Source organism: Callorhinus ursinus, unplaced genomic scaffold, assembly GCF_003265705.2.
Source record: "Callorhinus ursinus isolate GAN/ISIS: 27379988/994484 unplaced genomic scaffold, GSC_fseal_2.0 scaffold43, whole genome shotgun sequence".
Taxonomy (NCBI): domain Eukaryota; kingdom Metazoa; phylum Chordata; class Mammalia; order Carnivora; family Otariidae; genus Callorhinus; species Callorhinus ursinus.
Genome location: NW_027397105.1, coordinates 12,471,277 through 12,481,081, shown reverse-complemented (window position 1 = coordinate 12,481,081; position 9,805 = coordinate 12,471,277). Strand labels below are relative to the sequence as shown.

The window sequence follows — 9,805 nt, the reverse complement described above, 5'->3', positions numbered from 1 at the left end:
CTTTTAACATATAATGTAGTATTTGTTTCAGAGGTACAGGTCTGTGATTCCACAGTCTTGCACAGTTCATAGCGTTGACATTTATTTCATCAGTTTGGCTTTCTTCAAACGTTTAAAAAAAAAAACAACGCATCTGCGTCCCTTTTGTGGTGGGAGTTCCTGGGAATTCCTTGGCTTGTGTCTGCCTCCGGGAGTCGGTCTGGGAAAGGCTGCCTGACCTTCCTTTCACGGACGTCGCGTGGACAGCGGGCAGACACGCCGTCCTGTCTGTCTTGCGCCCTGAGCCTCTCATGCTGACGGCCGTGTCCTTGCCTGCAGCCATCGAAGCCATGAAGAATGCCCACCGAGAGGAGATGGAACGCGAGCTGGAGAAGAGCCAGAGGTCCCAGATCAGCAGCATCAACTCGGACATCGAAGCACTACGACGACAGCACCTGTGAGTCAGCTTCCTGCCCGCAGGAGGCGGCCCTTGCAGGCCAGGCGGGAGGGAGGCCGTGCGTGTGGGGGGTGGCACCCTCCCGGTGTCTTTTTAAGAGCCACAAAGACATGGGTCTTAAGGGTGGGCATTGGCGGAGGCCCGAGGGTTCTGAGGGCAGTTCCAAGCCGCCCTTCCTGAGGGGCTGAGCACCTTCCCACGGTCATCCTTGGTTCTGCTAGTGGAAGACGCAGTCCTTTCCAAGGAGTCCAGGGTGACCGAGAAGAACGTCATGAGGCTTTGATTTTCTGAGCGTGGATAGAGTCTGGTCCTGGCTGATCGGACACACAGCACCTCAAAAGTTAGTGCTGAAAGCAAGTCACAAGTGTGACTTCTCTCCTGACATCATGGGAGTTTTGTCTGTGGGACCGTTAAGCTCCTTGAAAGAGGAGAAGCGAAGGATGCAGGAGAGATTCTGTAAGCCTGCAGTCCTTTGAAGTGGTTCCTTTTTTAGCTGGGTACAAATTCGCTGAGACCACAGAATGCCTGGGGCCTGTCGTCTGCTCAGCTCTTTGGGGTGTGTCTCGTCGTTCCTCAAGTTTCGCAGTAAGGGACTCACGGGGGCCTTTTAGAGGCCTGGGCCAGGGCTGTGGGCAGAGGCATGAGCCGTGCCCTCTTCCCAGGGAGGAGCTGCAGTCGGTGCAGCGGGAGCTGGAGGTCCTCTCGGAGCAATACTCCCAGAAATGCCTGGAGAATGCCCACCTGGCCCAGGCGCTGGAGGCTGAGCGCCAGGCCCTGCGGCAGTGCCAACGTGAGAACCAGGAGCTCAATGCCCACAATCAGGTGAGCCTGCAGCCGGTGGCGGGGGGGGCCCATGCTGGAGTTGGGAGCCAGGCCCCACCTGAGGTGGCCCTGGGTTCCTGAGCCACAGAGTGGCCACACCCTCTGCAGGCATCTCCCTGATGTCTGACATTCCCCAGTATGGTGACAGAAACTCACTGCAGGTGGTGGAGCTGGGGCCATCTACTACATGAACCAGCTGTTTAAATTTGGACTCATTTGGGCTCTAGCCCTTTTGGCATCTCTGAGATGTTTCCGTTTCTCCTGAGCGTCTCTGGATTCCTGCTTCGTCACTGCTGGGCAGGGCCGGAGAGGGAGGGTCATTGCACCTGACCCAAGTCTCCTGCCCCCAAGGCTGGGACCATGTTTAAACGTCCCCCCGTCAAGACCATACACTGTTCACATTTTTTATTTGGTCAGATTATTCTCTTAAAATTTGCCTGTTCTTCAGAAAATTGGGGTGCATTTAAAGTCCTGGCTAGGGGAAAGACTCGAGGGTAGGTTTAGTTTGATAAAAGCTTCTCTGACGTACCAAGTCGGACCACTGTCTGCATGACCCACCGGCTCATCCTCCCCAGGCACTGAGTAGACAAATGTGTTGGCCAGCTCCAGGCTCGAGGTCTCTGGGCCCACACTCACCCCGTACGACAGCGCTCGGGCAGGACTGATTCCCGCTAGTCACCGCGGTGGCCTAAGATGACCACTTACCAGTTGGAAACAAGGCACAGAAAGTGAGCAGGAAGGCGGCAGGAGGGCCCGCCCCTCCAGAAACTCAAGGCGGACAGGCTGTGAGGTGCGCCGGTACCGGTGACGGTGACAACAGGGTATTGAGGGTTATGGAGCCCTGCGTCCGCAGTTGCGCCAACACAGCGCACGTGAACGGCTGTTGCGGGGCTGTACGTCACAGCCGGCGGCCGCCTTGCACGTTACATCTAAAACGTCGCAGTGCGCGTAAGCCCTGCCCGTGGTCCCCTCCGCTCACACATGTCCCCCTCTTCTGGTGAGGAAGCGGCCTCTCCCGCTTGCGTCGTGTGAGGGCTGCCCCCAGGCGGCTCTGAGGCCTCCCCCCTTGCTGTCCCGCAGGAGCTGAACAACCGCCTGGCTGCGGAGATCGCACGGTTACGGACGCTGCTGACCGGGGCCGCGGGCGGAGAGGCCGCTGGCCCCCCGCTCACACAGGGCAAGGACGCCTATGAGTTAGAGGTACTGCTCAGAGCCCCTTCACCCCGCTCTGCACCACACAAGCCCCAAGCGGGGACCCAGAGGTGGCCTCAGCTTATGGGGTCATGGCAGGGATGAGAGCTGGAGACCGCAAGAAGGACGTGGAAGGATCCAGATCGCCCCAGGCAGCAAAAGAGAATAGCTGCCAGGCAGTGTGGGGTCCACGGCAGGAGTGGGGACCCCTCGTGAGGAGGCCATGGGGACCTTTAACCCCGCGCCCACAGTTTCTGCCACACCACAAACACCGCCTGCCTGAAGTGAAACATTTCCTAGCCCTGTGAACACCACAGCTGCTCACGGTCCATAGCGCCGTATTACTCGGGCAGGGAGGTTTATTTTAAGTCAGAACGATGGATTCTTACATGTTTTTATAAAAGCACTTAGCTTTCTCCCCATTCAGTTAACATTTCATCGTGAAAATCGGCTCAGTGATGTGGGAGAGGCTGAGAGAGTTCCAACAGTTTCAGCAGGATGCTTTCATGGGCCCCGGCCCGGGAGCTCACTGCGGCCCTCAGGCTGAGGAACGGGGTGCTCGGGTCTAGGAGGAATCGCGGGGATTTCTTTCTGTTTCTCTTTGTGGTGGGCCAGCTGTTAGCAACGGTGAAGTGTATTTGCTGGCATTGGTGGTTGCATGTCACGGGGGGGGGGGGGGGGGCAGGTCCCTGCTCGGCCGTCATCTTTGCTTTTGAGACTGGAAGTCCCTTTGCCCCGCAGTGTCAGCCCCTACTCCCTCTGTTTTTCTAGGTATTACTGCGGGTCAAGGAGTCAGAAATACAGTACCTGAAACAGGAGATCAGCTCTCTCAAGGATGAGCTGCAGACAGCGTTGCGGGTAATGGCGCCTCCCCGCGGGACACACGTCTGAGGATGGGCTCGGGGCGGAGTGGGGACACCGGTCTCCAGAGCTCACAGAGCTGCAGAGCACTCATGCGCTCAAACTGTAGGCGCTTCGAGAGTAGATTTCATTCTCACGGGGAACGTGATTTCAAAATTGAGCTCTCGTAAAACGCCAGCCTGTTAGCACGTGTCGTAAAACTAAGGTCTCGCTGTGTTCCTGTCCTCCATGCCTCCTGTGTGCGTTGGCAGGGACCGTGAGACCAGAGACAAATGTCGTCCTGGAAGGTGAGAGCTGGCTGGAACCCACCCGTCTGCACCAGGGCACTCTTGGAGGCAGGGAGAAGATGAGGGAAGCCCTGGTGGCCATTCAGTCACTTAGGAAATCCACGACAGGGGCGCCTGGGTGGCTTAGTTGGTTAAACGCCTGCCTTCAGCTCAGGTCGTGATCCCGGGGTCCTGGGATGGAGCCCCACGTCGGGCTCCTTGCTCCGCGGGGAGTCTGCCTCTCCCCCAGCTCATGCTCATGCACTCTCTCTCTCTCAAATAAAACCTTAAAAAAAAAAAAAAATCTAAGAGGGTGGTTTCCAGAAGGTCTGCAGTGGGTCAGGGCCACGCCTGTGCTTGTCAGAGTTCCTGGGGATGCTCGCCCCGCGTTCGACAGAGACTCTCCGCTCTGTCTGTTCCACTTCATACTCAGTGTCGGCCTCTGGAAGACAGGGGTCCCCTGCCTCCCCGACTGTGGATGGCACCCCCCAGTCATTCTGCAGAGCATTCCAGCCTCGCGGAGACGGACCGCCCAGCCCGGCCCTAACCACCCCTCGCTTATGCTCTTCTTCTCAAGGACAAGAAGTACGCTAGTGACAAGTACAAGGACATCTACACGGAGCTCAGCATTGTGAGGGCAAAGGCCGACTGTGACATCAGCAGGTTGAAAGAGCAGCTGAAAGCGGCAACGGAAGCACTGGGTGAAAAATCCCCCGAAAACACCCCCGTGTCAGGATACGGTGAGTTCCCTGGACTCCGGGCCAGGACCCCGTAGCTTGTGGTCCGAGTGTGTTAGCGGCGCTCCTGTGAAGGCAGAGGAGCCTGGGTCTGTATCGAGACATGCATTTCGTCACCCAGAACCACCGGAGGGGCGCCGGACCCCGGCCTCCGCGGGGGAGCCATCTTCCTCCCGGCATGCCGCGAGGCGACCCCCTACTCACTGCCTTGAGGGGACATCGCGCTGTCCGTGTGATTTTCACAGGAATCCCAGTTTGCATTTTTGCGTTTTCCTGAAGAAAGTCCATAGTTTGGTGACGGCAGCTGTCACTAAACTAGTTACTTGATCCTGGGCCTTGACCATACAATCTGCAAGAGGCCATGCGGGTGGGGGAGGGGCAGGGAGGACACGGCTCCTGACAGCATGTGTAGCTCACCGATACCCAGAAAACGACCCTGTTTTCTCTCAGCCGGCCAAGCAGGAGCGATTGCAGCCGCCCAGGCGCGTAGGCAGACACAAGGTCACTTGCGTTGCCGCTGGAGGACAAGTCGGCTGTCTTTCTGGAATCAGTCAGGCAATACCCGAGCACCACTCAGCAGCAAACTGTAGACTAACTCTGGAAGCCAGGTCACCAAGTGACAACAGTGGCTGCTCCTGAGGGGGAGCCCAGGGTGGCCGGGGCCGTGGAGAGAGGAAGGCCTAGCATTTGGGGGTGGGTGCAGAGCTCCTGTGACCTGCCAGGTGACCTGAAAAATGCATGCACGGAAAGGAGCCAACAAGGATAGGTAGCATTTGCAGCAGATCGAGGCCCATGGCTTCACAACACCGTGAAATACCAGCCATTGTTAAGAGAAACCAGGCAGACCTTTCTGTTCTGACCTGAAACGAGATCCATCAACAGGATATACCAAGTGCAACCCCTCGCCCCCAGCAGGACACGCGGCGTGGGGGGGACCCAGTGTACATTTGTTTCCTAGCCGACTTTACCCCAAACTGAATGGTGGCTGTCTCGATGGGGGCGGATTACAACTGTTGCTCTTCTGCTTTATAACAGTGCTGGGTTGCCAGGAGGAAGGTGGGAGTAAGTAAGTAACAGGACCAAAACGTCCCCGGCCCTCCCGTGCAGACACAGACAGAGGAGCCTAGCGCAGTGCTGCACAGACGTCCTCTGGCCAGTCCAGGAGCTAGCGTGTTTTATGGTCATTGGCTTTGTTTTCTCTTGAAGTTGTTTAAGGAACTGCCATAGGTGTGTGGTGATAACAGTAAGCCTGGGAGATTTTTAAACAGTCCGGTTGCACAGGGTTTTATAAAACAAAAGTAATGGGTCCATTTGTTCCTTCAGATATAATGAAATCTAAAAGCAACCCTGACTTCTTAAAGAAAGACAGATCCTGTGTCAGCCGGCAACTCAGAAACATCAGGTCCAAGGTGAGTGTGGGGTGCAACCCCAGGGTGTGGGGGGCTCTCGGACGTTAGAGAGAGGAGCCGGGGTCAGAGCCCACCACGGGCCGCAGCAGGGGTTCCCTGGTCCCAGAACACCTCTGGCTCCACATGCCTACTTGCCGGGCCAGTTCTGGTGACTTCGAGCCCTGTTTCGCCTTCGTGCTGAAGTGGAACTGACTTCTGACAGTGACAGTTGAGGGGCCAGGCCTACAAGAAGCAGGGCTTGCGGTGATTTCGACCTTGGACCTCCAAGGCCAGATCTCCCCCCAGACGCCCCCTGGGCCAGCCCCACTCTGCGCTTCTTCACATGGCCCTAATGTAATATTGATGCCGCACCTTCAAGAGAGGAAGCTGCCTACACCTCTTCCCTCAGCCACAGAGTAGCATATACCCCGGCGGGTCCCTTGCCCGCTGCGCGCCTCCCCACGGAAAGGATGGGCGGAGGGTGGGAGTAATGAGCATGTTGCATTTAGGATTTATTGTGTGTGTGTGTGTCTTATTTTTTGCTCTTTCCTCTGACAGTCCGTAATTGAGCAGGTCTCATGGGATAACTGAAACGAGCCCGCTTCCAGGTCCCCTGTCATGTAGGTAAACCACCTCTCACCACCCACCCACCTGCCACCCTCGAGGGGGTGGCTACCTGCATGCACTGCTCACACCTCCATAGCAAGCTCCTTGTTTTATTGTTACTTTATCTGCTCCAGCAAGCACATACACCATCCTGGTCAAGTTTCTTTAACCCATTCTGGGGACTTAACTGGCCCTTTAACCTCTTCCCAGAGTTGACCCTTTGCCGAGGGGAGCTCCCCCCCAGCTTGGCAGGCGGCCCACAGAGGCAGTATCTCGGGTGGGCATGGGCCTGTGAGTGGCCCCCGGCACTGGTCAGCGTGCATGGCGATTGATCTGTGCTTTACACGTTCTCTGGGGAAACCCATCTTGCCCTCCGTCAAGAGAGGCCCTGACAGAGACCCAGCAGCCACTGACAAGCAGAGTCTCCCATCGCTAAGAAGCCCCCACCGCGTTAGTTCATAGGCCAAGGCAGGGCGGAGCCTGGGTTTCAGGGAGCTGGTGCCTTGTGGGCATGGCCAGGAAAACGGCTCAGCAGAGCAAGGGGACTAGGGGGGTTGGGGCAGAAGGGTTACTAGCACTTTTTTTGTTTTTGTTTTTGTTTTAACAAAACAAAAGCTTCTCTCGGGGTGCCACTGAAGGCAGAGGTACAAAGAAAGGAGGTAGGGGCACCGAAGTGCTGGCTGAGAAACATCAGCCTGTTTGCAAATACACAGAAGGACAGTGGGCTCATGCCTGGACCGTACCCAGTCTCCACACCAGGCTGTGCATCCCAGGTACCCAGCTGCTCACTGCAAAGTATGCTTCTGGGTGAGCTGACTTGATCTCAGTAATTCTCCGACGATAAGGTTAAGAACAGCAGGAAGAACCCCAGGGCTGGGACACGCCCCTGGCTGAGGGGACACGGACATGGGCCCAGGGCCGCACAGCACGGCTCCTTTTGTTTACGTGCCTGGGGTTCACGCTCATGCGGGACCCTCAGTCCAGCATCCTCTGGCTAAGGGGCTGTAGCCCAGTGGCTTGGGGGAAACGGGTTTGCTTTAGGAAGACTTTTAGGAAAATCCCAAATATTTTAAACCTAGTCAGTTTGGTTTTATTTATTCTTCTGCAGCCCCAAATCACTTATAACCAAATATGGTTTAGGGTTGATTGTAAACTTGGTTTAGGCTTTTTCCCTAAACATGAAAAACATTCTGTTTGGCAAAAGTAGAACCTGTTCTTTGGCTTATGGTTTTCATATTAAAGATTATATTTTCTATTTGAGGTTGAAGCGTAGCTGTTACAACCTGTTAATGATTTAGGCCTTGTGCCCATGCTGTAAATGACAGTCCATGAAAAACCTCTCACTCCCTTCTGGAAAGCCTTGCTGCAGTGTGGCCACCCCGTCAGGACAGAGTATGTGTCCGAGTCCCTGTGGAGGAATAAAAATACATGGGGATTCTGGACCAAAGGGGCAGAAAATCGGTGAAAAGACCTTTATCAGTAAGGGCCTTTGCAGGGGGTGTGCTGGGAAAACCTTTTATGCCGGCCGGGAAAGAGCTAAGGCAAAGGTAGAAAGCGAGGGAACTGTCAGGCACGCGCAGAAGGTCTGCCTGGGCCTCCAGGGCGGCCTCAGACTCTCAGAGGTGCCAGGCCCCAGACAGGAGCGGTAAGAAGCCCAGGAATGGGGTTTCTCCAGATGTCTTTGAGTCCACGTTTGGCTTGGCCGAGTTCCCAGAGGGTCGGTGGGCAGGCACAGTCCGGCTGGTGTGTGTAGAAAGACGGGGACCTTGCAGAGTCCTTAGGGACATGTGTTGTGATGCCAAGCAAGGCTGGAGCTGGTCACAATGTCAGCGGGCACTCACACTCCGATGTGTGCTGTCCTTTTCCCCGACTGTATTTGGAGATCCCCTGCCACCACCACGGGAAGACCGGGGAATGAAGTTGCCCAGAAACCAAAGCTATCACTGTGGGTGCTCTTTGTTACGGGATCTGATATGTACTGTTTTCTGTCCTTTATTGATGTTCTGGGTCTGTATCCTGCCTCACTCAAAAGGATGGCAAGTCTCGGCACCCAAAAAGTCAAGGCAAGCTCATTGCCTAAAAGCATCATGGCTTTTCTGGTATTGAGACCAGAGCAAACCTTTCTCCACAGGGTTCTCATGGAGGCCCCTGTCTGGTAGGCTGAGTACAGGGTCACCCAGGCGCTTGGTGCAGAGACCGGCCCTGTGGGAGGAATGAGCCACGGTGCACCCTGAGAACCCTTCTCTGGGTGCGCAGGGTCAGTGTGGGGGTTCCGTTCTTCCTGCTCGTACAGCTCTAGTGTACAGCAGTGTGTGGCACTGGGCACACAGCCGTGGGTCCCCCTCATCGCCCTGCCCCCCAGCTGCAGCCCTGAGCACAGCAGGACTCTCGGTACCCACGGGCAGGACGTTCGTGTCCCTTGGAAGTCCCCAGCTAGAAGAAAGCGGTGTGGCCCGTGACCGGCCTGCCTGTGGGCCTGGCACTTAGGGGCGGGGCGTCCCGCATCATGGCCACGCGTGCCCAGCACCTGTCTGAGACCAACTGCCTGAAGCACTTGGGGGAAGACCCGAGAGCATCTGAGGCAATTGTGTGCATTAAGGGAATTTCAGGTTCAGAATGGGACATGGATTTGCCCCCATCCTCCGACCAACTGGGTAGCAAGCTTCAGCAGTGACCCTAACCAACTGCTTATGTTTAGGTTCACCTGGACCAGTGGGTTTCAGAAAGGTTAGCCATAGAACACTTCATTTAAAAAAACAAAACAAAACAAAACAGCTTTATTCATTTACACACATCCAGCTCCGTGGTACAGAAAGCAAGCAGAGCTGTTCTGCGTGACTGGGGGGGGGGCACACCGGGACGACCCGTCTTCCCTCCAACCTTGCAGGCAGCCGGGCCCCACAGGCCCCACTCACAACCACGTGCTCTGAAGCATCAGGCTGGGCTCTCCAGGCCCACAGGACCAGCACGGTGCTCGGGTTTGGAGCTACAAGTGGTGTAGTCATCTGGAGCCTGCACCCAGGGCCAGCCCTGAGTTTGCCACGTCTCAGTGGAGCCTGGACCTTCGTGAGCTCTAGCACGTGCCGGCCAACCCCGGGAATTGGCAGTGGTGTCGAGACTTGCCACAAAGATCCCATGGCCGCTGAGGAACCAGCCCCATCCCAACCAGTGCTGGAGTATCCTCAGCCGTGCCCCGAAGTGATCTTCCTTTCCTCACCGAGAAATTAGATCTTTGGGGAAAAGCCTCCAAGAGTAAAGTAGGACATACTTTCTCCCCGTTAGGAAAGTGTCACATCCTCAAACCCACAGATTTAAACTTCGCCCAAGGTCACACATGAGGAGAGTATTGGTTTCACGTTTTGAAAATCTTAGTGACTGCGTTGACGTGTTCCCAGGTCCCCAGTCACAGCACCCCCCCCCCCCAGCTGCTGCTCAGGGAGCGCCGGGAGCAGGCGCCCGGCCGCAAGCTGCGCAGGCGCACCCCGGGGGCGCCGGCTC

General features: G+C 56.3%; 1 protein-coding gene across 9 annotated transcripts in view; it reads left to right on the top strand.

Annotated features, from left to right (window-relative positions):
* MPRIP (myosin phosphatase Rho interacting protein) overlaps nucleotides 1–9,805 on the top strand; it is a 153,170-nt gene that overhangs the window by 136,005 nt on the left and 7,360 nt on the right. For 7 of the 9 annotated variants that reach the window (XM_073881824.1, XM_073881825.1, XM_073881822.1 and 4 more), the window contains 6 exons: nucleotides 319–436; nucleotides 1,099–1,258; nucleotides 2,339–2,458; nucleotides 3,221–3,307; nucleotides 4,154–4,316; nucleotides 5,637–5,722. In XM_073881824.1, coding sequence (XP_073737925.1) covers nucleotides 319–436; nucleotides 1,099–1,258; nucleotides 2,339–2,458; nucleotides 3,221–3,307; nucleotides 4,154–4,316; nucleotides 5,637–5,722 — 734 coding nt within the window. Of the gene's footprint in view, nucleotides 1–318; nucleotides 437–1,098; nucleotides 1,259–2,338; nucleotides 2,459–3,220; nucleotides 3,308–4,153; nucleotides 4,317–5,636; nucleotides 5,723–6,259; nucleotides 6,322–9,805 lie in introns of all 9 variants that reach the window. The other 2 variants (XM_073881823.1, XM_025863886.2) reach the window with 1 other exon arrangement.